Source organism: Fusarium odoratissimum (assembly GCF_000260195.1).
Source record: "Fusarium odoratissimum NRRL 54006 unplaced genomic scaffold supercont1.7, whole genome shotgun sequence".
Lineage (NCBI taxonomy): Eukaryota > Fungi > Ascomycota > Sordariomycetes > Hypocreales > Nectriaceae > Fusarium > Fusarium odoratissimum.
The window spans coordinates 15,690-40,467 of record NW_022158693.1 but is presented as its reverse complement, the minus strand read 5'-3'; the positions used below and the strand labels follow the sequence as shown (position 1 = coordinate 40,467).

General features: G+C 48.8%; 13 protein-coding genes across 13 annotated transcripts; 8 read left to right on the top strand and 5 right to left on the bottom strand.

The window, feature by feature from the left end:
• The first annotated feature begins 1,329 nt into the window (after window positions 1-1,329).
• FOIG_05280 (uncharacterized protein) lies at window positions 1,330-2,546 on the top strand. Its single transcript, XM_031203830.1, has 2 exons — window positions 1,330-1,831; window positions 1,880-2,546. Exons 1-2 carry the CDS (start codon window positions 1,535-1,537, stop codon window positions 2,291-2,293), a joined length of 711 nt encoding a protein of 236 aa, XP_031065659.1. The 5' UTR covers window positions 1,330-1,534; the 3' UTR covers window positions 2,294-2,546.
• A 119-nt stretch (window positions 2,547-2,665) lies between these two features.
• FOIG_05279 (uncharacterized protein) lies at window positions 2,666-4,417 on the bottom strand (the record flags this gene model as incomplete). Its single annotated transcript, XM_031203829.1, has 4 exons — window positions 2,666-3,035; window positions 3,087-3,715; window positions 3,769-4,184; window positions 4,234-4,417. The coding sequence occupies 4 exons, from the start codon at window positions 4,415-4,417 to the stop codon at window positions 2,666-2,668; spliced, it is 1,599 nt and encodes a 532-aa protein (XP_031065658.1).
• A 391-nt stretch (window positions 4,418-4,808) lies between these two features.
• On the bottom strand, window positions 4,809-6,641 carry FOIG_05278 (murein transglycosylase). The gene is made up of 2 exons (XM_031203828.1): window positions 6,393-6,641; window positions 4,809-6,340 (listed from the first exon to the last, which is right to left on the bottom strand). The coding sequence occupies exons 1-2, from the start codon at window positions 6,610-6,612 to the stop codon at window positions 4,959-4,961; spliced, it is 1,602 nt and encodes a 533-aa protein (XP_031065657.1). The 5' UTR covers window positions 6,613-6,641; the 3' UTR covers window positions 4,809-4,958.
• Window positions 6,642-7,416: 775 nt separating this feature from the next.
• FOIG_05277 (uncharacterized protein) lies at window positions 7,417-7,809 on the top strand (the record flags this gene model as incomplete). Its single annotated transcript, XM_031203827.1, has 1 exon — window positions 7,417-7,809. One exon carries the CDS (start codon window positions 7,417-7,419, stop codon window positions 7,807-7,809), a length of 393 nt encoding a protein of 130 aa, XP_031065656.1.
• A 414-nt stretch (window positions 7,810-8,223) lies between these two features.
• Window positions 8,224-9,325, bottom strand: FOIG_05276 (uncharacterized protein; the record flags this gene model as incomplete). Its single annotated transcript, XM_031203826.1, has 2 exons — window positions 8,224-8,927; window positions 8,989-9,325. The coding sequence occupies 2 exons, from the start codon at window positions 9,323-9,325 to the stop codon at window positions 8,224-8,226; spliced, it is 1,041 nt and encodes a 346-aa protein (XP_031065655.1).
• Window positions 9,326-10,260: 935 nt separating this feature from the next.
• Window positions 10,261-10,710, top strand: FOIG_05275 (uncharacterized protein; the record flags this gene model as incomplete). The annotated part of the gene is made up of 1 exon (XM_031203825.1): window positions 10,261-10,710. The coding sequence occupies one exon, from the start codon at window positions 10,261-10,263 to the stop codon at window positions 10,708-10,710; it is 450 nt and encodes a 149-aa protein (XP_031065654.1).
• Window positions 10,711-10,832: 122 nt separating this feature from the next.
• Window positions 10,833-12,173, bottom strand: FOIG_05274 (uncharacterized protein; the record flags this gene model as incomplete). Its single annotated transcript, XM_031203824.1, has 1 exon — window positions 10,833-12,173. One exon carries the CDS (start codon window positions 12,171-12,173, stop codon window positions 10,833-10,835), a length of 1,341 nt encoding a protein of 446 aa, XP_031065653.1.
• A 1,461-nt stretch (window positions 12,174-13,634) lies between these two features.
• On the top strand, window positions 13,635-15,395 carry FOIG_05273 (uncharacterized protein; the record flags this gene model as incomplete). Its single annotated transcript, XM_031203823.1, has 1 exon — window positions 13,635-15,395. The coding sequence occupies one exon, from the start codon at window positions 13,635-13,637 to the stop codon at window positions 15,393-15,395; it is 1,761 nt and encodes a 586-aa protein (XP_031065652.1).
• A 373-nt stretch (window positions 15,396-15,768) lies between these two features.
• Window positions 15,769-16,050, top strand: FOIG_05272 (uncharacterized protein; the record flags this gene model as incomplete). Its single annotated transcript, XM_031203822.1, has 1 exon — window positions 15,769-16,050. One exon carries the CDS (start codon window positions 15,769-15,771, stop codon window positions 16,048-16,050), a length of 282 nt encoding a protein of 93 aa, XP_031065651.1.
• Window positions 16,051-16,990: 940 nt separating this feature from the next.
• FOIG_05271 (uncharacterized protein) lies at window positions 16,991-17,751 on the top strand (the record flags this gene model as incomplete). Its single annotated transcript, XM_031203821.1, has 2 exons — window positions 16,991-17,349; window positions 17,400-17,751. 2 exons carry the CDS (start codon window positions 16,991-16,993, stop codon window positions 17,749-17,751), a joined length of 711 nt encoding a protein of 236 aa, XP_031065650.1.
• Window positions 17,752-18,532: 781 nt separating this feature from the next.
• On the top strand, window positions 18,533-20,411 carry FOIG_05270 (uncharacterized protein; the record flags this gene model as incomplete). The annotated part of the gene is made up of 4 exons (XM_031203820.1): window positions 18,533-19,052; window positions 19,100-19,216; window positions 19,261-19,519; window positions 19,574-20,411. 4 exons carry the CDS (start codon window positions 18,533-18,535, stop codon window positions 20,409-20,411), a joined length of 1,734 nt encoding a protein of 577 aa, XP_031065649.1.
• A 209-nt stretch (window positions 20,412-20,620) lies between these two features.
• FOIG_05269 (uncharacterized protein) lies at window positions 20,621-22,029 on the bottom strand. Its single transcript, XM_031203819.1, has one exon. It carries the CDS (start codon window positions 21,921-21,923, stop codon window positions 20,706-20,708), a length of 1,218 nt encoding a protein of 405 aa, XP_031065648.1. The 5' UTR covers window positions 21,924-22,029; the 3' UTR covers window positions 20,621-20,705.
• A 759-nt stretch (window positions 22,030-22,788) lies between these two features.
• FOIG_05268 (uncharacterized protein) lies at window positions 22,789-24,587 on the top strand. The gene has a single exon (XM_031203818.1). The coding sequence runs from the start codon at window positions 22,866-22,868 to the stop codon at window positions 24,438-24,440; it is 1,575 nt and encodes a 524-aa protein (XP_031065647.1). The 5' UTR covers window positions 22,789-22,865; the 3' UTR covers window positions 24,441-24,587.
• Window positions 24,588-24,778: the final 191 nt, after the last annotated feature.

The window sequence follows — 24,778 nt, the reverse complement described above, 5'->3', positions numbered from 1 at the left end:
ACGTAGGCTTCGTTGGTGACAAAGCGTGCGTGGTCTTTTATTATCAGCCCATGTTGGGGCCTTCTTGAAGATAGCCAGACAGTGCCGCCTGATAGTTCAAAGTTACTCCAAGTTCTATTCTTCAAAGGTTTAAGTTACTTTTACAAAAGTCGTTTTGGAATTGCGAAGGTGAGGACATAGAAAGCCCTCGGTAGATTCTGGCGTTGGTTTATTGTACCAAGACACCGGCACATCAGCCGTCCTTGGCGATGCGAAACCTATTGCCGCCAGAAACCTTGACCGGGACCATCCCGGTAACACTGTAAGGAAACGACCTGAAGTTTATATCCGTAGCTTTCCATCGACTTTGGCATCATGTTGCTGCGAAAGACTCCCGTGCTTCCGTCTGTACGCAGATTCTGTCGTCATATTGGTGTCTAACAATACCGACTCAACGCTTCATAATTATGTCCCCTTTTAGCTGCATACGTCGTCTGGCCCAATCTCATCAGCCGCAGTGTCATGATGTGAGAGTCAGCAGCGATATCCGCATCACTGCAGTAGCCTCCAAAACCCTAGCTCAAGAGAAATCATCCCAGCTGTTCAATCAAACCCCGAAACTTCTCGCAAATTGACCAAGCGCCGCGGCAACTTGTTTGCCAAGCCGCGGTTTCAGCCAGACCCACGTTTGCCATGCTGTCGGATATTGGAATCGCAACGGTTTTTTGCGTCGTATTGATCGTGGATATAATGTTACTCTGCAGAGTCAGTTTTGTGTTGACAAGATGAAGTTCAGCTATCGTGTACCCACCAAATTGTCTCACTTAAAGTACTACTAGTCTACCAGATCGGATCGATGTAACCATTTTCTTGATCATGTCAGTGCATTTGCATCGGCCAAATGCTAAGTATCATGGCAAAGCTATGCCATGGAACTCGGCACTCAATTAGAGTGCAGCTGTGGCTTGGATTTAGTTTACTTACTGTCTCGTTTACCCCCTCGTTCACCTCTTCGCTTACCTCCACGCTAAGCTATATACGGTATCGTAATAAAACATTAAATCATCCACAATCGCAGCCCAGAAGCCGGCTATCGGGGGCGTGACAGGGATACGCCCGTCAAACCTGTCAACTCTGAAACACGGTAGCGCAAACTATCACGGTAAACCGGCATCAATAACACGATCATGATATTAGACGGATCGTTGAATGAAACCATCACGGCTGTACCTTTCGATTTCCCCCTCTTACGTTTGCGAGTCCAGACCAATCCTGGAGAAATGGCAGTTGGGAAATACAGGGGTTCGGCATTGGAAACAGCTAGGGACGATGCACTTAGTAAAAACCTCGTCAGCATCGACAACCTAGTCAGCTCATCAGCAAGGAAATTACTTCGTAGTGTTCTGGAATGTCGTATATAAGACTAGACCTGCTCTAACCACCAACGACCATCCAATCTCATCAACACATTCTTTTTTTTTCAAGCTTCTATTTCTTCATTCATTCATTTAAACAAAATATTACATTCATTTCTAACATAAACACCAACGCAAACATGTTCGGAAGCATTTCTACTTACTTCGTCACCCTCTTGGCCGCAGCCTCGACGGTTGCCAACGCCGCTGCTACTTCCAAGAACCCCGTCTACACCGGCCTCGGTACCCGATACGGCGACAGCGATGGCTGCACTGAGGAGGATTGCTGGCAGAAGGGTGCGTGCAGCTTTGTCGACTACAAGCTGCCCGCTGGCATCGACGGAACTACCTGTGTCTCCGAGGATATCTGGAAGGATGGAGCCAACTGTGGTGGTTGCATTCAGGTCTCCTACAAGGGCAAGTCCCTCAAGATCATGGTAAGTTCAGCTTCATACGCAGTAGATATAAACGTCTGACTCTTTTAGGTCACCAACAAGACTGGCGGCGACAAGAACCATCTCGACATGACCCCCGCCACCTCGTCCAAACTCACCAACGGCATGACCGGCGGCGGTGTCGACGGCATCAAGTGGAAGTGGATTGCCTGCCCTCTCAAATCACCTCTCCAGGTCCACATGCACGGTGGTGCCTCCAAGTACTGGTTCGCCGCTACCATCGAGAACATCACCCACCGCGTCAAGGCCGTCGAGGTCAGCAGCGACAGCGGCAAGACCTGGAAGGCGACTAGTCTCAAGGACCCCAACATGTGGATCCTCAAGGGTACGCTGCCCAATGACACTGCCTGGGTCCGCGTTACCAGCGTCAACAACAAGAAGGTCATTGTCAAGAATGTTGCTCTCAAGTCTGGAGTCGTCACCAAGGGTACTTCCAACTTTTAAGGGGACTGAGTAGCATGGTGTCGTGGATGCAGGGCTAGAGGCTCTGGAGCTGTTTTATTTCTTGTGTGTGTTGATAGTGTCAAGCTGGCCTTTATGGTTCATATGAAAAAAGTTTCTTGTATATATATTCTGCTGAGATGGACGCTAGAGGTATCTCTCAGCCCAATAATATGAACCATATTTAATCATTGGTCTCTTCGATTATTGTCATTGGTTATTGAATCGACACATGTGCTACTAGCGCATCATGAAGTGGATTGCGAAACAAATAACTAAGACCATCTGTCTCTTCTCGGGTATACTCTGGCAGATGGCTCCCCTAACCCTTCTTCTGACCTCAGCTCGCATACTCATCAAGTCATCTCACCCCTCCTAACGAGTCTCAATCTCGGTAGCACGAGGTCCCTTAGACTCCACCTCCGTCATCATAACACCTCGCTCCTTCATATCAGCCCTAGCAACCTCACCAACATCAACCGCATCACCATCGAAGTACTTGGCGATTTCTTCCATGGGCGTGTAGCGGGTCTCGATGAGGAAGAAGTAAATGACATACACCTCAAAGCCAAGGAACACGCAGTAAATGGTGTAGTACTTCCATCCCATAGCCTCAAGAGCAATACCATTGATGTACTGATTGAAGAAGAGCGCGGCAGTGACACAAAAGTTGAGCCATGTGAAACCCTTAGCACGAAGACCGTAGGGGAGAATCTCAGTGGTGTAGTTGGCCATGAGACCAGACCTGCACACTGTCAGCTTGCAAGCGATATTAGAGGGAAAGGCTGGTACTCACTTGATGTCGTAGAAAAGGCCATAGATGAAGGTCAGAGCCACAAAGGCGTAGCCAAGAGCCTTGTTAGGATCGATATCATATCGAGCCGAGACAATGGTCCAGAAGGTGAAGATGACACAAGTTCCGATAGTCGAAGTAAGATAGATAGGTCGACGACCGAAAATATCAATGAAGAACGCAAAGGCTGTATTGATGATCAAGCCCTGCGTCTTCATACCTGCATTGATACCAAGCTGAGTCTCCGCCTTAGTAATACCAACATTATCCATGATACCCTTGAGGTAGTAAGAGATCAGACCGTTGCCACTCCACTGACTGAAGAAACCAAGGGCAGTGATGAGACCGATTCTCTTACGGTTGCCAGGAGTCTTGAGGAAGTCGACCCAGGCTGTCTGTCCAACCTCTTTGTCGAGGGCGATGGCGGCCTTGATCTCACTGAACTCGAGCTGGACGAATTCATCTTCTGGGTCATCCTCTGCGTGATAGTGAGTGAGTACTCTGAGGGCTTCGTCGTGCTTGTCCTTGCTGAGGAGCCAACGAGGACTCTCAGGCATCCAGAAGATTCCGATGAGGATGATGACACTGCAGATAGATTGGAGAAGACTAGGAAGTCTCCAGGACCAGTTGCTCTGAGCAAATGTCAGTATTAAAACACATTCTTCACCGTGCGAGAGTGACATACCTTGATCTGAAGAGTACCGTAAGTGACCCAACTAGAAATGAAAGCACCGGAGTGGTAAGAAGCACCACTCAGTGTCACGAGAATAGCACGATCTTGAGGATGCGCAATCTCAGCGATGAGAAGAGGCGCCGATCCAAGAACAATGCAATCACCAAAACCCAGAATGATACGTGCCGCAACAAACATTCCAAAGTTCTGAGCTCCAGCCTGCAGACCAACAGCGAGCAGCATAAGAATGCAACCAATCTGCACACCAACCTTACGGCCAGCCCAATCAACCAGATAAGGCACAACAAAAAGACCAATAAGAGAACCAAGACTCATAGAGGCGTTGAACAGACCAAGGATGGAACCTCGTGGGTGGTTGAAGTACTCTTGCCAGTAGGAGAGGGTCTGGAGACCGTTCATCATGGAACCTGGCCATATTAGCAAACTGTACAAGGCAAGGAATACGGTGAATCTTACCATCGAAACCATTGGCAGTGTTGGTAAGAATGAGAATAACAATGTAAAAGTACAGAACGCGCATATTAGGTCTCTTCCACCAAGGCACGCGAGCAAATTCCTTGCCAGCAAAGAAAAAATGTCCTTTGGCTGGCTTATCAGGAATGACCTTTTGGGTCCGCTTGGGAGGAGTGAGAAGACCCATGATTGCCAAATCTCACTGTTATCACCAGAAACACAATGAGTAAAGATCTGAGCCAAACGATCAAGACTAGGGAGATGCAGTAACTTTATATCACTGACTCAGAAACTCGACTTAGCCAGACGATCTGAGAGCCTAAACCCAACAGACCGTTCCATCCATGCTCTCAGGGCCCTCCACGCTCAGCCATTGGCTCGGCTTACCCCAAATTGAAGCTTCTTTCCCCGCATGTCTTTATCCGAGCTACGAGGAACGAAAATCATCCCCATGGGGAATTTACATGTCCAATTGGCGTAAACCGGTTAATTATTGTGATAGACACGCGCGGGCGTAGAAGTTAATTAGCCTGTTGGGCTTCAGCGGATAAATGTTAGGCTGAAAGCTTAATCAAGGACCAACAGTAATCAGAGTCATGTGTTAGAGAGTCACGATGGGGCATGCAATTCACACCAATAGGCTGGAACCGGATATACAAGCTCGGAGCGTAGCCGAGCCGAATTCAATCTTAATTGACTTGGCGTTGGAAAGTGCTTATCTATGTTTGCTACTCAACCTGCAGATCGACGACTTCAACCGTGACACTCTCCTGCGCCAAGGCAAACACGCCGATAACGGGACCTACAAAGTCTGGTCCAGTCATATCGAGCGTATCAAGCGTGGCAATATGCTCCCAGTCTTTCCCGGCTGTGTAATATACCCGATATTCCTGCTCTGTGTACTCAAAGCGGAATTGGATGGTGTCAATATCCTTGTCCAGTGCGCGCTGTTCCGTCTTTTTGAGATCCTTGGCGTTGTTGACGAATTCGTAAATCACTGCTTTTTGAGCGGTGTCGTAAAAGACGCGCAAGTAGCGGTGTTCGTCTTTGCAAACTGCCAGACCTGTCTTCAACTTTGCCTCGGCGGAAGATGCGTTAATCTTGAATGTTGCGCTGCTTTGGCCTGCGTGTAGACGCTGTCGCTTACCCACAAAGCTGGGTGATTCCTGTGGATGCGATAGATCGACGGATGATGATGTTACACTGATCGTCTTGCTTCCGCTGTCAATCTTGTAGTTCTCCAAAATTGGGTCTCGGATGTACAGGAAATCTACGCCCTCCACTGCTGTCAATCCCTGCACTGCGTTGGTACTCGTGAGCCGGGATGTATCGATTGTAGCCTCGACAGATTCAAGGCGGAGCCAATCATCGGTCCACTCTGCAGGCGTGAGATGCGACTCTCGACCCATGTTGTATCTTCCGTCTTCATCTCTGCGTACTCCGAGAAGAACTCCCCACCACTGACCGTTCTCATCCTCGAATACGTCGCAGTGGCCAGTATGGCGAATGTACATGTCTTTGCTTGCCGGGACCAGAATGGGGTTCTCCGGGCATGGCTCGTAAGGACCCCAGACATCGCGAGATCGAGCCATGGTGATCATATGGTCTTCGTGTGTTCCTCCCTCAGAAATCATGAGGCAGTACCAGCCATTTCGCTTGTACATATGCGGCCCCTCGGGATAAACGCCTCCTGTACCCTCCCAGAGGATCCTTTCGTCAGATAGCTTCTTGCCCGTCTCGATGTCAATCTCAAACTGAGCGATCTTGGTGTAAGGTCCAGGGGCCTTTGAGCCCTGGATATATGTCTTGCCATCATCATCAAACAGAATACTTGGATCAATACCATCGAAGTCATACCAGATCAAATCGTTCCATTGACCTGACCAGATATCCTTCGTGGTAGCGATGAAGTTCCGCAAAGCATACCGAGTATCCTCTGCTGCTCTCACGACATTCGTGCAGACAACGTAGAAAATACCATTGTTGTAACGAATCGTTGGCGCAAAAAGACCGCCAGTCGCGAGCATGACTTCTCCAACATCCGGCATACGATTGACATCAGTGTCTGACCGATTCAAAGCAACCTGTCCCGGTCTACTGATAACATTTCCTACATCCGTCAGCAACAATACACACAATAAGACATGGCATGGGCCACCTACCGATATGCTTCCACGACACAAGGTCCTTGGAAGCGTAAACGGGAATGCCAGGAAATATGTGAAAAGTGGAGTTGACAAGAAAGTACCACTCGCCAACCTTGACGATGGACGGATCGGGCGAGAAGCCAGGGATGATGGGGTTGGAGGGCGACATTGTGGCTGCAGTATCTGTCTCTGCGTTGTTGGAGAAGCTTGACCTTTTCGAGATGGCAGTTGGCATCGGCAGCTGAGTTGATACTTATGTTCCGCACTATGTGGACAAATGCATGCTGGTGATATCCGGCTGGGCTGAATGTAATTAGCCGCCCAATCGGCTTACGCTAAACTGCGGGGATGAAGGCTGAAGTGAGTGGTCTTATCGACTCATTGGAGACGGCATGTGGATTATTGTACGAGAGTGCTGTGACTTGTTGGAAAATTGATGCGGGGTGATAGTATGATATTATTTATCAGCGGCACAGCGTGCTTGTTGATTGTTAAGGCATCTCTTGGCAGACGTGGATGGGCTTGGAGATTGAGATGTTGAGTTTGGCTTACCCTGCACCTACGACAGTGAAAGCAGGCGACTGGAACGCACGGTCGCTAATTGCGTTGACATTTGTCATGGTTATTTTGTTTACGGTAGGGTTGAGAGACGTCTTGGAAGAGAGACTTTGGAAATTATGTGGTATCTTTCTGAACTAACAGATGCATTTCCTGTGGGTTTGAATTGCTGCATAACAATGAGGTTTAGGAGCGAGATAACATGAGCCAACACTGTTGGCCACTCAAATCTTTGTCGAGCTATTCCCTCACAGCTTGAATGCCCAGTTGTGAATATGTTACTGCCTTTCCCAACCAGTAAATATCTCTTAAGATCATGTTACGCGTCGTAAGCATCCTCAAACCACGAAAGTGATGTCTAGATACTTACGTCACTTCCGCAGGCTCATCTGACATATATCTGTCGCTTCAAGTCAAGCAATTACTTTTATTACCATATTGTATCGAATTTTAAGTCCTCCATTTATAAGCATTCTTCATTATGCCTTGTATAGAAGCACACGTTTCCACCTCGTCCTCTGTCTTTGACCTGGAGTCTGATCACGACCATACCATCACCGTTGTTCTTGTTCTCCAACTCCCGCTGGGGAGCACTGATAAAGAATACGAAAAAGCAATTGGAGCGCAACCCAAAGTTTGGAAATGGCGGCAGGCAGAGCATCTTGAGAAAGGAAAGACCTATAGAATAGGAACTGATAGAGGATCTACTATAAAGGAATGGTTTGAAGGAAGTACGGAAGAACTTCTTCGCAAGCCGTTGGCTGAGAGGACGGACGATAAGATGAACAAGGAGCCGATCGTGATTAATGTAACTCAGCCAGCGGAGTTCACGATGAAGAGGCCTGATGCCGATGGGAGTTTGAACTGGCCCTAGTTAACTATTCATATGAACCTCCATCAATATGCGACTCTTACTAAGTCTATTCTCTCCTGGTGACATGATCCAGGGACTCCTTCGCGGATCATGGCCGTGTCGCAAACCTAGTACCAACAGCATAAGTGATCAAGATCGAGTGACCCCAAGAACAATGTAACGGTGTGAACAATTACAGAGGCCTCATTGGATAGTGGCATGGGATCACAATGCAAAGGTCGAACGAAGATGATGTCTGTCGAGTTACGCAGAGCCAGCCGCCCATAAGTCCAAATTATGGTCCTGCCCCAAGCTCCGTTCAGCGCTTAAAGCCAACCTGGATCTTGGAAAAAAGGGCCAACACCCCGGAAATTATTAAATCAAGGCAGAAAACTAGATAAAAGGTCATCTGTATTACAGCTAGGATACCTTCTATTACTCCTTAGATACTCCAGGCGTCTCTGCTAAGCGCAAGACATACTTCTTTGCAGATGCCTTACCCGCCTCTAGATCCTTTAAAGCACCCTCAAGTCCAGCCAACCCTTCCTTAGCAACCTCGTAAGGGTGCCCTGAAAACCAGCCGTCGGCCAGGCCAAGACTAACCAGATTGTAAACGGTAGCACCGAATTCTGCATTGCCAACTTTGAATCCCTCTTTGGCGGACTCGTGGATATGGCCAGCATTAGATCCCAGCACCGTGATTCCCTGTGTCACCTCGTCCTCTTTAGGAACGACACTCATGATCTTTCCGTTCTCTGCAGAAATGACTTTAGAAAGCATCTCCAGGCTTGCCTCATCAGACACAGTATCGTAGGCATAAGAGATAACATGCTTTTCTGCGACCTTGCGAAGCTGCTCATTGACATAATCGGCTCCCTGTCGGTAATCAATGATGATGTCGCCCTTGCTCTTGTCAAGCAAGGTATCCACGAATGGAATACCATTTCCTGCAATGGCGATGATGGGATGAACATTCGACAGGGTTGCAAACTTGATAGCGAAGGCTCCCACAGCTGTTGCGGCTCCGTTAACCACCAGGGGCGTTGGGACAGTGATAGGGCTCCAAGGTAGAGGCAGTTGGAGTCTCTGATAAACGCCAAGAGCAGCGGTCATGCTGGCGAGAGGTATCGTGGCGCCCTCTGTGTATGTGTCAGAAAAGAGGTACATATCATGTATGGAAAAGAAAAAGGAAACTCAGACCTTCAAAGGCGGTGGCATGGGGGAGATGGAATGCTGACTTAGCGGCCGCCACTGAGTACTCTGCGTAGCTACCATGAGGAGTAAACATCTGGTGGAAAGCAGCAACTCGGTCACCGGGACGAAATCCTGTGACTCCTTCGCCGACCGCCTCGACGTAGCCGGCGATATCGTCACCATGATTCGCTGGGTCTCCACCCATTAACTTGGGAATTTTCCAGTCCTTGGGGTTTGTGCCTGACACGACTGTGCGGATGAGGAGCTCACCCGGCCCGGCTGTAGGCACAGGAACGTCGCGGATCTCGACGTTGAGGTCTTTGTCGATGTATGCTTCCTTCATGATTGTTGATGGTGATATTTTTTATTCTGCTGTTTCTGGCTGAGACGAAAGGTTTTGGTGTAGCGGCAGACATGCTTTATATACCTACTACTATCTGTCGGTCATGATCAAATTTATAACAACACCATGGATATTCGATCTTAGGACTTAAGCCCAGTGTTACTAATCAGATGCATATCTCCGCTTGCGCCAGACAAATTCAAGTGACAAGGGTCAACTCGGTGGCTCGATGTTACCCACATCACTAATTCGCATAGGACCATCTGTTACTAGAACAGTTTCTGCAAGGGAATGAAGCTTTCCCTCAAATGTAGGTCTACTCTAACCCATCAGAGAGCTTCACAGGTCAATCCGACGAAGAAATAGAGTTTGGGAAGCTAAAGTATGTGTTACTAATTACGCAAATTGTACTGAAAGCAATCTTAGCGAGGGGGTTCCGCAATTTGTCTATAGAGTTGCTTACTATACCATAGCGGGTCTCAGGCGTGATTGTTGAAAGGCGGGGAAGCGGTGAATAATATGGCGTTCCAAAGCCCTCCGCCAACTTATTGTTATTTCCTGAGTTAGATTTACAGGTATACTTTTTGACCTTACTGTATACACTGCATATCTGCGCAATTACAATAAGTATCGGGGAAAGTCTGCGTCTCGCTTATTAACCATACTGACCTTAATTTTAATTTATAATCACATGGCGGTGCTGCTCTAGAGAAATCTTAATAGCGAAACTAACTGTCTGGTTATTGACTTAGCGGTCACACCTCGGATTTTGCGGCTTCTAATAGAGGAACCGTTCCCTGAAAGAACTTTTTTATATTATCATCCCCTCCCTCTTACATAGGCAGAAAAGAATGCCAGTGCATTTAACAATTATCTATCAGCGAGAAGCATTTTGTAACAATATCCAACGAAACCTATTTCAAAAACCAATCATAATGGCCCCAGCTACTTCAGACCACGAACTCATCCGCAATTGCATCGCACGATACTGCATCGGTGTTGATCTCAAAGACTGGAACACCTTCTCAAACGCCTTCCTTGACAACGCCAAGGTCGACTTCCCTGACCTTGGCGGCCCTGTTGAAGGGGTCACAGCAATCACGACGACAGCGCAGAGCATGGTCGGCAATTTCCAAACACAACATACTCTTACCACGCAGCTCATCGAAATCACGGGCGAAAAGACTGCCAACGCCACTACGTATTGCACAGCTGATGTATTCGGCGTAGGCGAGGATGAAGGCAAACGTGTGACTAATTGGGGCTTGTATCAAGACAAGCTTGTTAAGGGCATTTTTGACGGGCGAGAAGATTGGAAGATCGCTGAGCGTATCGCCACTCTGGCAGCACCTCTTTGTGGAGATTTGTCCTTGCTTTCCAAGTAGTGGCTTGTTAGTGGGTGTGTCGAAGGAACGGCTAGAGAGACTATTATATTGTGTTGTTGTACACAGAGGCTTGCACCAAGTGTAGGAATGAATGGTAGACTGCGATGGATTCCTACAGACTTTCAAGATAAAGTGATAGATCCCCGAATCGAGGCGTCCACGTCAGCTTTTCGTATTCCTGGAGCAGGACCAAGACACGTGGCGTTTTCCGCGAGCATATGCACGAGCTTGTCAAGGTCGACAGTTACCCGGGAGGCTTTTTCGGTACCCTGGGTGGTCTGTTGACTGAAGTCCGACTGTAGGTCACCGGGTATAGCGCTTGAATGGATCTGGCTGCTGGCAGAACGCAGCCATTGTCTCGGCCCCGCAAGCCCGAAAACCAGATAGTCTGCTGGTTCATGGCCAGGAAAACCAGCTGATGAAGACACAGGGGCGCTTTGCTCCATGGATATGCTCTGCTCACTACCTGGGACAGACGGTTGATTCATGGTGTCACCTGTAGTTGCTGTGTCGCTCGTAACAGTGTTGTACATATAGATTCCCCGCTCTTCCAGGTACTCCTCTAAATCCATAGCCTCAAGCCATTCTCCCTGGAGGTGCGCAAGATTTGTGTCTAGTATTGTCCTTGTTTTGCCTCTCACGATCCGCTGCAAGGACGGAGCTGGCATTCTGAACACGGCTTTGGTCTCACCTTCAACAACGCGGTACATGTTCGGGAGCCGGGGGGCGGAGTGCAGCGGATACTTAAAATCACCCACGGAAGCAGGAAATAGCGACAGGCCTCGAAGAGAATTGACCATTAGGAGCTCTACACCTAACAACTGAAGAGGAAGAGTCAAGGCTGAGAGATGGCTCCCATCTATCGTGCTGTTAGATAAGATGGACACAACACGTTCGAAGCAGGCTTGAAAGAGCCTTGCTGGCACTGGAATCTGTTTGGAAGCAGTCGTTCGTAGAGATATGGTCATAGTCCCGGAGTCTACGGTGGCTGACTGATGTGGAGCCAGCACTCCAGGTGTCTCTTGACGAAAGCTAGTGACTAAATCATCCGGGGCATGCATCAAGGGCAACACCTTATTTGTGCTAGATGCAATGGCAGTCATTTGTCCCACAGCATCGTTCAGATGAAAAAGAACATCCGGCAAGTTTCGAGCCTGCGAGGTATCGAGAATACGCCGATGGAGTGTGGAAAAGGTTGCCAATGCGTTGTCTAGAGCGCGGCTAAACGCTTCAGCCCGGATCCTTTGGGATTCTTGAGCCTCTTGCTTCCGGGCGCGGTACGACCTCTGTGCAAGACGCATCCCTAGCTTCTTCTTCTGGAGCGAGAGAGCTCTCGTTAGCTTCTTAGTGGTGGCGAAGCAGGGTCTTCTTGTCACCCACACACTGACCTGCTGACTACCGACCACGTCTTGCCCATCTTGGATTGGAGGACGGCCACGACGAGCCGGTTGCGAGTTATTCATTTCTGTTAACAAGACAGGTAGGATTGAGGATTTGTCATTAAAGATGCGCTAACCAGGCACGCGAGTAGTCAGGATCGAAGGAGCGTGGAGGGGGCTGCCCCCATGGTTTATAAATCAATACAACAAATTGCGGAGACCCTAATCTACCCTAAGGTACCTTAGGTAATCAACAGATACATCAAGCAACCATCTCTGGCCAGTCAGAAATGTGGCGTCTGTAGATGAATTGCAGCGTCCGTTTGGCATAGGCTCTAATCACAAGTTGCAGGTCTAGGCTAGATTACTAACAAGGTTAAGGTTAGAACTGGCGCGGAACTTGACGATTAAACTACATTCTCCAGCAGTTCTGCCCACATGGGTCAAAGTCGACGGACTTGTAAACAGGCCGAGATGTCGTCCATATTTCCGTAGTTAGACCCACAATTTGTCTGCTTCGTCTGCTACTGCAAGTCCCATCCAAGTTACGGATAGTAATAGTCAGATAGTCCATCAGCATTGCCCCACAATTTGTCTTGTGGACAAACTCACACAGATTTATAAGCATTCGAACTCAAATCACAGATATCTTTCAAGCCATTCCCCATCGATTGCTAGCGTTTACCTCTAGCTCTGGAAAAGACTGGACCCAGAGGAAATGAGCAAAATAATACGGATACAAATGATGGATTCTCAACGGACTCAACCGGCCCCACGTGGCCGGCCTCCGATCCGATGTAAGCGGGAGGAGGGCCGGGGATGAGGTCTAACCCCAGGTGTATGAATGAAATTTGCTTTACCTGGCCTACATAGGCTAGACCCCCCAAGATCGTCGGACATGCATGCGACTCTCGCTTTCCAGAGCATATCGAGCCCGGAAGAGATGGGGTTCTGAACTCATAACTTGGGGGGGGAGTCCGGACTCAGCAGCTTAGCAAGTCTCTGGACGACGCGTTGGCGACCCTTTGCCAGGCTTCCCGAGCACTTTCTTTACTCGTCTTGCGTGCAGGGCTCGTTAGATGTTCCTGTTCATCTGAATGATGATAAGGTGCTGGGATATGAAATGTACTGCTGCATTATGTACAGTACTGCACTACACCAAACTTTGGTCTATGGCATCATGTACTTAATATTGCCAGACAGTGTTGGTGGAATTGATGGCTGCGCCTAAATTAGATTACATAGCGTTTCGGAGTTCATAGCCGATAATTGGCACTACGGTATCACTATCCGATTATGTCGATTGGGTGTATCTAGATACTAGAGCTACACACTATTGGTCAGCGGATGCCGAAGTTATGAATTCATGGCTGGAAGGATACCTGTATCTCGGCTTCTATCCGACTGTAGTCATTGGATCTCGGGTAACAGTTCTATGATAAAAGCCTTTTGCGATACTTTTTCTTTTCTTTTAGTTTGCAAGATATTATCTACTATTTTTATAAGCATATCTACTTCCTACCTGATCCTCCATTCCTTGAAACGATGACACAGAATGGGACAACTTCTTTCCATGGCACCGCATACACCAACGGCGTTGTGTCAGCAACGCTCCTGGCGGCCAACCTGGAGTTGAGCTTCTGGGGCGGAGTCAACCCTAAAACGGGTGAAGTCATCGATCGCTTCCATCCACTAAGTGGATGCCTTTTACAAGATACTATCTTGGCTATCCCCGGTGGGAGGGGATCGTGCGGTGGTAGTGTGATCATGATGGAGTTGATCCTCAATGGGCTTGGTCCTAAAGCTCTGATTTTCAAGCGACGAGAAGAGATCATTACACTTGGGGTTATTGTTGCTGAAGAATTCTTTGGCAAGACCGCTCCGGTAATTGTATTGAGGCCAGAGGACTTCAACCAAGTTCTAGGTTGGAATGGGACTACTGTTTATATTCATCAAGACAAAGTCTCAAATAGACCCTTACAATTAAGCCCTCCAGAGCTTCACCGCGCCACCTTCGATATCAGCAACATTAAAGTTCAACTGTCCGACTTCGACAAGGCTACCATCGAGGGTGCCAACGGAGAGGCCACTAGGATCTCCATGAAGGTTCTAGCTCGGGTGGCTGACATGATGGGCGCCCAAGAGATGATGGATGTGAGCCAAGCCCATGTTGATGGTGCCTGGTACGGCCCAGGAAGCGTCGCCTTTGCCAAGAGGCTTCGTGATTGGGGTGGAAGGTTTCGGATTCCTTCCACTATTAACTCTCTTAATATTGACCAGCGCCACTGGAGAACCTTAGGGATCGATGCAGAGTTTGGCTCAACTTGTGATGAGTTGACACAAGCCTTCCTCGATATGGATGGCAAGGTGTCGTTCACATGTGCCCCCTATCTACTCGAGACCGCTCCCAAGCTAGGGGACTCTATAGCTTGGGGAGAGTCCAATGCCGTCATCTACGCGAATAGCGTCTTGGGTGCTAGGACTCTCAAGAACCCAAATATGCTTGAAATTCTTATTGCCTTGACGGGAAGGGCCCCAAAGGCAGGGGTATTTCTGGATGAAAATCGTATAGCAGAGTTACATGTACACGTGCGGCCATTCAGAAGTATCGATAGCTCTTTCTGGCCTGTTCTGGGCTATGCACTTGGAGCCGCTGCATCTACACGCATTCCTGTTATTACCGGGCTCGAAGACATGAAACCTTCCACCACGGACTTCAAAGCTTTCTCCGCGGCCTTTGCTACATCATCGAGCGCAGCCATGTTCCACATGGTCAAGCTGACTCCCGAGGCCCCAACCCTCGAAGCCGTATGCGGTGGCGAAGTGCCCCCACGGATCAGTCTCGGTTGGAAGGAATTGAGTGATTGTTGGTATGAGTTCAACCACAGCTCTGAGTCTCGTCAGGTCGACCTCATCTCCTTGGGCAATCCACACTTCACATTGCATGAGATCAAGGACCTCTCTATCCTTTGCCGAGGAAAAAATAAGCACGCGGATGTAGCAGTTATAGTAACCTGTGGCCGTTCAGTGCATGCCCTTGCCTTACAAGCAGGCTACGTGAGAGACCTTGAAGCGTTTGGCGTGCAGTTCCTTACGGATACATGCTGGTGCTCAATAGAGGAGCCCATCATTCCAACGAATGCAAAAGTCATCATGACAAACTCGGGCAAGTATATCCATTACGGGCCAGGGCTCACCGGGAGACAGTTCTGTTTTGGAAGCTTGGAGATGTGCGCAGAGGCGGCAATAACAGGAAAAAGCACCGGGATGCGACCTGAGTGGTTGCAGAAGGCTAATTGTATGTAGATATCTAAGCAAGGGGGTCCTTTATATCTTCGTTGCCATTGAAGTTTGCTGTATGCTTTGAACCTTGGCTTATATCTAAATGGGATACTGCACAGGTCATTTGTGAGTAAGACCGCACAACGCTAAGTCTCTTGTGGACATGTGTCAAGGGCAGAGTCCCAGTTCAACGGAAGGAGTGATACTGTCGAAGGTGGGTAGCTGCGACTCTGTAGATTGAGAGAAGCAACCAAGATAGGTCTTGCATCTAGGGTACCTGACAAGCCAGCAAGTCTACTAGGAATGTCACACCAGTCCAGTTAAAGAGGGCGGAATAAGCCATTTCCCCATCCTGTACAAACGCCGCACACAACAACCGCAAGACTTTTGGCCCGCTATGATTCGTGACTACAGCAACAGACAACTCGGTTACGCGAACGATAAGATTCCCACTATCACTGGTATAATGAAGCAGCTCTCAGGAGATCCTACCAACGACTTTCTCAAGTTTGGATTCATGCCGCAGCGAGTCGCTCGTGATATGCTTTGGGAATCAGGCGGTGGACAAGGCACAACGCCCTTGACTCAACGAGTCGATGCGGACAACCAGGTGATCAAAGATCCGCCCTCTGGTCATGGGTGTACTGGAACGGATCCATCGATTTCGAAAGCTACCTAAAAGGTGCCAAGTTGTCCAACGCAACATACTCTGTCACTTCTGCTGGAGCTCTCATGATTCGCGGGGCGCAATACTCTGAGTTACAAGTTGGTGCGAAGATGACACGAGGTATCGAGGGGCCAACTGATATCGTGTACTCTGTGAAGCACAACAATGTGCTGACGTTAATGGATAAGGAGAGCAATGTGGTTGGGTGGGGAGCGTTTGATTTGAACCCGAATCGTACTGGCGGGAATATCGGGAATATTGATGAAAAGAAGGTTGTTTGCGTGTTGGTGTCGACGACAGCTTGGGGCCAGCCGATTGAGCATAACCAGGGCCTAACCAGGGGCATGAAGCTGTGAACGTTCTGCTCCTATATGTGAGTGGTTCATCACCGGGTATGTTCTGTCGTGTTGGAGTTGGTCAAATTTAGGATGTTAATTCAGTGGTTTGGGAGAAAAATATCAGTCCACTGCCTGTTACATCTATCAAAGAACCAAACCATACTATTTCGACTTCATAACCTGTATTTAGTATATCGACGTTCTTTATCTATCGCTCAGTCGTAATGTGAATGCTCTATTTTATCGTCAATTCTCACCAACCAAGGTTCTTACTGAGCTAGTCTATCGGGGCTGAACTACCCCTGTCTGTAAACCATCTCAACTGCGTTAGATGCGCGTTAGATGCAAGGTACACATCATCTGCCCCCACATACTCGCGGATTTAATCAATCTCGACTCCAATAGCCTCTGAACTATTGGCATTAGCGCGGCGCCAACGAGTAATCCGCGTCCAGCCAACACCAGCTTCGGAGTCTTTTTGACAATTTGACAGCGGGCTACAAAAAGGAGGCGCCACGCCCAAATAACGTTGAATCGGTTTTGCGCTCTTGCAACCTCACACTCGTTTACTTGCGCTGTCTCAGCTGCTTCCACTCGTTTGATCAATCACCAAAATGGTTCGCTATTCTATCCTCGCCGTGGCTTTCGCCATTCTCGGAGCCGAAGCTAGTCCCTGCCGACCCACGACCGCGACGAGCGTGGCCGAGGCCTCTTCGACGATCGCTTCTGACACCACTGTTACTACCTTGGCCACGGCCGTAACAACTGCCTTTTCGGAGACCACTTCTACCGCTTTGGAAGAGACTGCTTCTACTGCGGTTGCTGAAAGCACAACGACTACCGAAGCGCCCGCCTGCGTTGAGACCCAAGTCGTTATCAACCCCGGCTTTGATGACAGCGACAACAATAAATCACCTTGGTTTGGCGACGGCTCAATCACCACCGACGGGCCCAATACCGCCCCCAACGCTATGTAAGTTCCATCACCTCTTCCCGAACCTTGCAGAGCTAACAGCCCTTCAGCTCTTTCGTCTTCACAAATGGCCAAGGCAACGCCCAGATCTCCCAAACCCTGAGCAACCTCGACGGCACGTACCGACTAGCTTACAAGTGGGGTGTCTTCTCCGGCGTCAACGTCGGCGCTGGTTTCTCATGCGGCATCACGCCCAAGATCGGAGACAATACCCTCCTCAGTGCTTATCCCTACGAATATGTCGGTTGGACTCCCCAGAGCCAGATCTGGTCAAGCGCCGGTAACGTTGTTGCTCAGGCTGACCTGTCGTTTGTCTTGCAATGTTCCGGAGAGTATGATCAGCTTACGATCAATATTGATGACATCACATTCACGAAGCTCTGCGGTCCTCAGGCTAATTAAGAATTGACCCAAGGTCTCCTGGCAGCGATGCTACAGCCGACTAATCTTCTGTTACATAAAGCCCTTGCACGAGCATACTTCTGGGCATTATATGTTCTTTTCGCTTTTAGACGGAGTGATGCTGTCTAGATAGGTTATTAATTAATGAACTATTGTAAAAGTATGACTGCAGCCTTTCCTTCCACAATGCCGTGTTCCAGTCAGTCATTGCAGCGGTTTCACAAAGTCAGAAAAGATTATATAAAGCTCTCCGCAGCCGCACCCAATAAACATCTCAGGTGTCCTACCTTTACGTCACATCGTGTCCGCGTGTGGCCTGAATTCCCAATTGAGCCGCACAGCTGACGCCGTCTTACTGCCAAGACACTATGATCTCCCGCTCCAAGATCTCGATGTATGCCTTTCTTCAGCTCTGCACGGTTCAATGGAACCTTACGTTAAAGTGATTTGTAAGTTGTAAACGTAATATGTCTTATTGGACGTGGGATATCTTACACAGATAGGACCCCAGAGGGGTTATCGAATGCTTCATCTGGTGGTTTTCCAACCATGATTTAATGGATCCTTCGTCATCTTCAAACGCCATAAGCTTACGTAGGATATCTCATCACTTGGACTTGCGGGGGAGTAAGCAATGTCATGAATCGTCGTGATTCTTTCGCCCGTGGAGGACGGCTGTCTTCAGAGTACCTGATTTAGTATAAATCTAGTGAGTGGCTCATTACCTACTATTCCCATTCGTTCAGACAGAGTTCAGGTCTGATTGAAACTCTCAGTCAGGATGAAGACGCTTCAGTATCATCTCTATACATCCCTCTTCGTGGGGAGCTCCCTCGCAGCTCGCGGAGGCCACTGTCCACCACTCGGCCCTGTCCTCCCTGCACCTGTCAACCCCTCCACCCATTCTTCCGTCAAGGTAGCAGTAGCTGCTATCCAAGCAAGACTTGAAGAAGAGACGGCTCCCTTCAATCTGTCTTCCATAGCAGTCGCCATCAAATCAACCTACGAAGATGACTACCTACTCGAATTTGCCAGTACGCCTCCAAAGGTTGACCCTCGTGGAGTCGATAAAGTAGACCCCGATACTATCTTCCGCTTGGCCAGTCTATCAAAAGTCTTTCCTGTGCTGGCCTTGTTGAGACTTCACAAAGTTGATCTTGATGATGCTGTTACGAAATACGTACCTGAGCTTCGTGCGTTGAACCAACAAGCTCGAAAGCAAGATGCTGTCTGGGCGGTTGACTGGGATCAAGTCACCATTGGGGCATTGGCGTCTCATATCGGCGGAATACCAGCTGACTGTAAGTATTTTCACAGCCAGAATTCGATATTGTGCTAACGTCTCTAGTGGTGACTGATGTCGAGCCTTACGGGGATTGGACAAAACTCGGCTATCCGCCACCTGATCCATCCAGAAGTCTTAACTGCTCTGGTCTCTTGGGTATCCCAGAGTGCACCAAAAAAGGTAGAATCTCATATCTCGTAGTTGAAACGTGCTAACATAGACAGATTTCTTCGAAAGATTCGGCGAGAGGCCCCCTGTTTACGCGCCATACGCCGTGAACCCAGTTTACTCAAACGTAGGGTTCGCTATAATGGGATGGGTGATTGAAAAGGTCAGCGGTATGCCATCTGGAGAGTTTATCAAGAAAGATATCTGGGACCCCACTGGAATGAAGAACACCTTCTACAAGAAACCCGATGACTCTTTAGGATTCATCCCCGTTGATGATGAGTGGTGGAATGCAACCCTTGGCTATGGTGATCCGTAAGTCTCTTCTGGACGTTTTCCATGAGAAGCACTGACAAATTTGGACGTCAGAGCCGGAGAATATTATTCCTCCCTCAATGATATAATGGCTTTTGGGGATGCTATCCTTAAGAACAAGCTTCTCAGTCCCGCTGAAACAAGAAAGTGGCTGAAGCCTGCTACAAGCACTTCATCAAGAGGAATCTTGCTTGGAGAGCCTTGGGAGATATTCCGTGCAGACAATGTGACCAAAGACGGCCGCCTCATTGAGTTCTACACTAAAGCCGGTGATATCACCACATATCACTCCCTCATGGTGCTGATCCCAGACTACAGCCTCATCATCACCCTTCTCAACGCTGGTCCTGAAGTCACAGGTGGTCTTCTCCAAACCCTCTTCACAGATATTGCAAAGGAACTCCTCCCTGCTGTGGAAGAAGCTGGCAAGGATGAAGCAGCCAAGATCTATGGTGGCACATACAGCGATGACAAGACGAACTCGACCCTTACTCTCTCTGTCGATGATGAGCCTGGTTTTCATATCACGAACTGGACAGTCAGAGGCATTGATATTGCAGGCACATATCTCAGCATCGGGCTACCACCAACATTTCCAACGCCCCCTGGAGAAGTCCGCTTCCGCTTGTACCCTACTGGTCTGCAGAGTGATACAGAGACATCTTGGCGAATGATGTTCACTGCTGGGTCAGAAGAGGATAATGAGAAAGCGAATGCGCTCTTGGCCTGGCCTGATGGGAACTGTAACACTTGGGCGTCTTTGGATCGTATTGTGTATCAGCTTTTGTCTCACGATCATTTTGTGTTTACAGAGTCTGGAGAGGGCAGTGATAGGAAGGCTGAGAAGCTTGAGCTTGTGGGTTATAGGGTTGAGTTGCAGAAGGATGATTGAGACGGCACGAGCCAACACTATATAGTTCGGCATGAGACTTCGACACACAGAATCTAGAGAAAAGACGGAACCAACTCAAGCAAGTAGTTTCTTCCGACTGCAACACAATGTTACAAAATTGAAGGGATAAACTACATCGTATTTGTATATAGGTGACGCTGAGAAAGTGCTATCTGCTATAAGTGTCTGCTTTCCCTCTTCCCCCCATTCATCTACCGTGATAAACTGAAAACCACCTTATGATTATATCTCCTCGTATATTCAACTAACGGCGTGCTCTGTTTCAAATCCTCATTAAGACGAAGGATAGTCAACCTCGATAGGCTGAGAAGGCACCAACGTAGCCAGCGACAAATGCGGCCAAGTCAACCCATTAAAATTAAGAAAAACAGTCTGCGAGTACTGAATCTGCGTATAAGTCACAGGAATCGTCTTAGGGCCAGTGACAGGCCCAGGAGGCGTGACAGAGAATGTCGGCAGCGGAGGAGGCGTCTTGGCCTGGCCCTGCTTATAGGCTGGCTGCAGAAGAAGAGGTTTTCCAGGCGTGTAGTTCTGAACCGTGATCTCGGACTTGATCGTCTCGACCCAAAATGTAGAGTCCATCTGCACAGCATTCGCGTTGGGGCCTTGGGAACTCGCTCCGACGAGGAAAGCGATGTTGGCTGTACCGCCGCCTGGGGTTGGATCAAACTGGGTAGAGACTGTGAAAGTGCTGGTCTCGGTGATATTGAGCTGGCTGTTGATGTCAAGAAGAATCTGGATTGGGTTGTCAAGAATAGCCTGGGTGATCGTTCCCTGTTGAATGAACAGGGTGAGATCCTGGGGTAGACGTGCTGTGTTGTTAAGGGAGGCTGTCTGGCTGGGCTTGACCTGAGTATTCCCCTTGTCCCCAATGACGAAAGGAGTGATAGGTCGTGGACCGATATCTGGCGCCCCCTGGGTCACGTTGGGAGGCTTGCCCTGTGCATTGATGGTAGTTCCGTGAGGGATAGAGCCAAGGCGGACAAGCGTGTTCCCCTCCACGGGGTTATTCTTCGTCGGAGGAACGTTCAACCAGAAGCCGGTCTCAGTATGAATACCCGTCTTAGTACCGTCGGCCTTGCCGGTAGCTGTGTTGGTAACATCATTGACGGTCTGGAGATACGTGACACCATTGATAATAATGTCATTCTGCTGCTCAAGACCACGGTTTGGAACCTTTCCCAGAGGTTGAGAAAATACCATATCCTCTTGCGTCAGATTGAGCTCAAGAACAGAGACGTTGGGAGGCGAGGGAGGGGCAGGGAGGACGGGATTGGTGAAGGTGGTAGTAGTGGGGGAGACGGAGTTTGGTCGGAAGATGGTGTTGAAGCCAGGCCCAGTCCAGGATCCGGTGAAGCTATCCAAGATGCCCAGAGGAGGATCTGGCTCGTCTCTTGGAGGGGGAGGGGTAGGATCAAAGTTGACTTCGTCGTATTGGAAGCCTTTGGGGAGGTGAATACCAGCACGCGACGATTCTTTGGTAGGAGCCATTATGCTTGCCGTGTAATCTTTGAATGAGTTGAGTGTTTGGATGTCTTGGCGAGGATGATGGGCTTGATTGTGCAGCAGACGCTCACAGGTCTTATATTCGCAGGAAAGTTGTTACTCGTCAGCGCTTTGTCGCTCTGAGAGCATTCATATCAATACCAATACCTATCTGACTTTCAATGAGCACCTCACATGCCTCATCGCAGACGATCTATGCTACAACAGTACAAGCTTACCTCAATAGCTTACTGAACGCAGTAAGGCTCTTCATCCGTTGCCATACCACCCAGTGGCAACGTTCATATCACAGACACTTTCACTTCTAACGTGACGCGGTGGAAGCACGCTAACAGCTTCACATATCTCAACTCGGATGATCTTCCAATATCCGCCCGCAGTGGCTGGCTGAAAACGTTTTCAACTTCCCCTCCTGTCCAGTAAGCACCCTCGAATTGGCAAGCTGACCACCTGTGGCTTACCGGCACGGGACAAAAGATCTCAACTTCCCCGCAACGACTCTAAGACAATATGCAGCCACTCACGTATCAAGAATGAGACGGAATTGGCTTCTCGCGCATGTCACTGGCCACGGCCCGTCCCGATGAGTCGAGACTGGTCGTATTTTAGTGCGCTTTGCCGAATTGGTCTATCACATACCTGCAATGAAACGGGCACTCAGCCCGTGTTTGCTTCCGAATATTGGTGTTTTTATTGACATGTGAGATGAAAGCTGAAAATATTGGAATGCAGGTGTCCACGAAGAGGCTGTGCATGGCATTTTGGGTATTGAGCTGAATGGCCCAGGTGATCTGTGCGACTTCACATGTTGAAATCAGTCCCCTCACGACAGTTCATACAACGGGTATAAGAACAGACTTCAAACCAGCTATCTTCATTCCGCATTCCCTATCAATCCACCACTACAAGCTTCTTCTACTCTCATCTATGACTATCACCACCAAAATGGAGCCTTCCTTCCAAGGCAACCAATTCTTCCCCGGCACAGCTGCCTACAAGCGTGCCAACAACATCTATGCTACCTCCACTTACGGCGTCAGTCGCGACATGAACCCCTCCGAGATCCTCCAGCCCGCAAGCATCGAGGATATCCAAGAAGTCGTCAAGGCGGCTACCAAGATGGGCAAGCCTCTTGCCATCAGATCTGGCGGTCACCAATACAGCGGTGCATCTTCAACTGGCTCTCAGGGTATCCAGCTGGACTTGAAGCCTACTTTCCGACGCCCCAACATTGATCTTAATATCCTGCGGGAAAATGGCAAGGTTTACCTTCGCTCTAGTGTCAGCTGGCAACTCACCGAGATCTTTGACTTTCTCAAGGATAACGGCGTTTTCATGCCGACTGGCCAGTGCTCTACTGTCTGTCTTGGTGGACACGTTCAGACTGGCGGTTATGGCATGCTTGCACGATCCTTTGGTCTTCTTGGAGATTGGGTTCGTGAGCTTGAGATCGTCGACTACAATGGCGATGTAGTCAAGGTCACCAAAGACTCCCACCCAGATCTATTCTACGGTTTTCTCGGTGGCAGTCCCGGCAATCTTGGTGTCCTGACGCACTTCAAGATCGAAGTCCAGGATGACAAGAATCATCAGGGCTCCAAGGGCCTCTGGGTCGGCTTCGCCTACAAGGAGGAGACACTCAAGGCTCTACTCGATATTCTCGTCCAGAAGGGAGAAGATCCCAAGTTGCCTCGTGGCTATGACTTTACTGTCAACATTGTCAGCAGACAGGCCAATCTTCTGGATCTTTTCCCTGGTTCTGAGGACGAGCTTAAACAGAAATTGCCAGACGATGTCCACGACGGAAAGGACAATATTGCTGATCTTCTCAAGTTCAAGTATGCAATGATTGTTGTTTATGCACAATGGGTCAATCTCAATGAAGAGCCATATTCACCCGATCTCTTCACCCAGATCAAGAACGTGCCTAATGAGTTCAAAATTGTCAAAGAGGCTCCTGAAGGCACCCCAATGTCCGTTATCGCCTCCATGTGGCTGTTCGGGAGCCCTCGCGAGTTTCCCTACCCCTACGACAAGCGCACCAACAGCACAACCTCAACCGAACTCTCCAAGACAGGCTGGTCATCTTGGTTCTCTGGCCGTATCAACGAGGTCATCAAAGACAAGCACAATGGTCTTTGGGTCTCATCTCAACTACAAGTCTATGGCGGCGAACAATCCATGTTCCGAAGGAACGCAGGCAACGGCACAGCTTATTGCTTCAGAGATGCTACCTTTGGGGGGACCTGGGATGTGTTCTATCAGGGTACCAAGGAAGCAGCCGAGAAGTGGCAGGCGGTAAACGACGAGGGCAGAGCGAAGTACTTTAGCAAGGCGGATCGTCGTGTTCTCTGGGGATCTTATGGTGATTGGAACATGAAGGATGTTTGGCAGTTCTACTATGATCCAGAAACGTATAAGAAGATGCAGAAGATCAGGCAGACGTATGATCCAAAGGGTACGTTTACTGCGAACCCTTTCTGCGTGGAGGCTTTGAAGTAGGCAATAGTTACCAAAGCCTTTAGCAATTTCCCAATAAGCACGCTCACTAAGAAGTCTTTTTGTTTCAAATACTTTTCAAGGTACTCTGAAATAATTATAGGTTAGTGTTTTTTATCCTATTTTATCTTAGATATGGGTATTAGAAATAGATGTATATTTACCTATCTAAATCCTTATCTAAATTTATAAAAATATCCTTAAGCGCCTAAAACTGTTTATGGGAAAAACCAGCGAGAACACGTTACGTGGCAAACACGCCGCATACATGCTGTAAGGTTCATTATCCACCAAAGGCGATAGCGACAGTTTGCCAAGCTAGCTTCGGGCTCTAGAAGTGC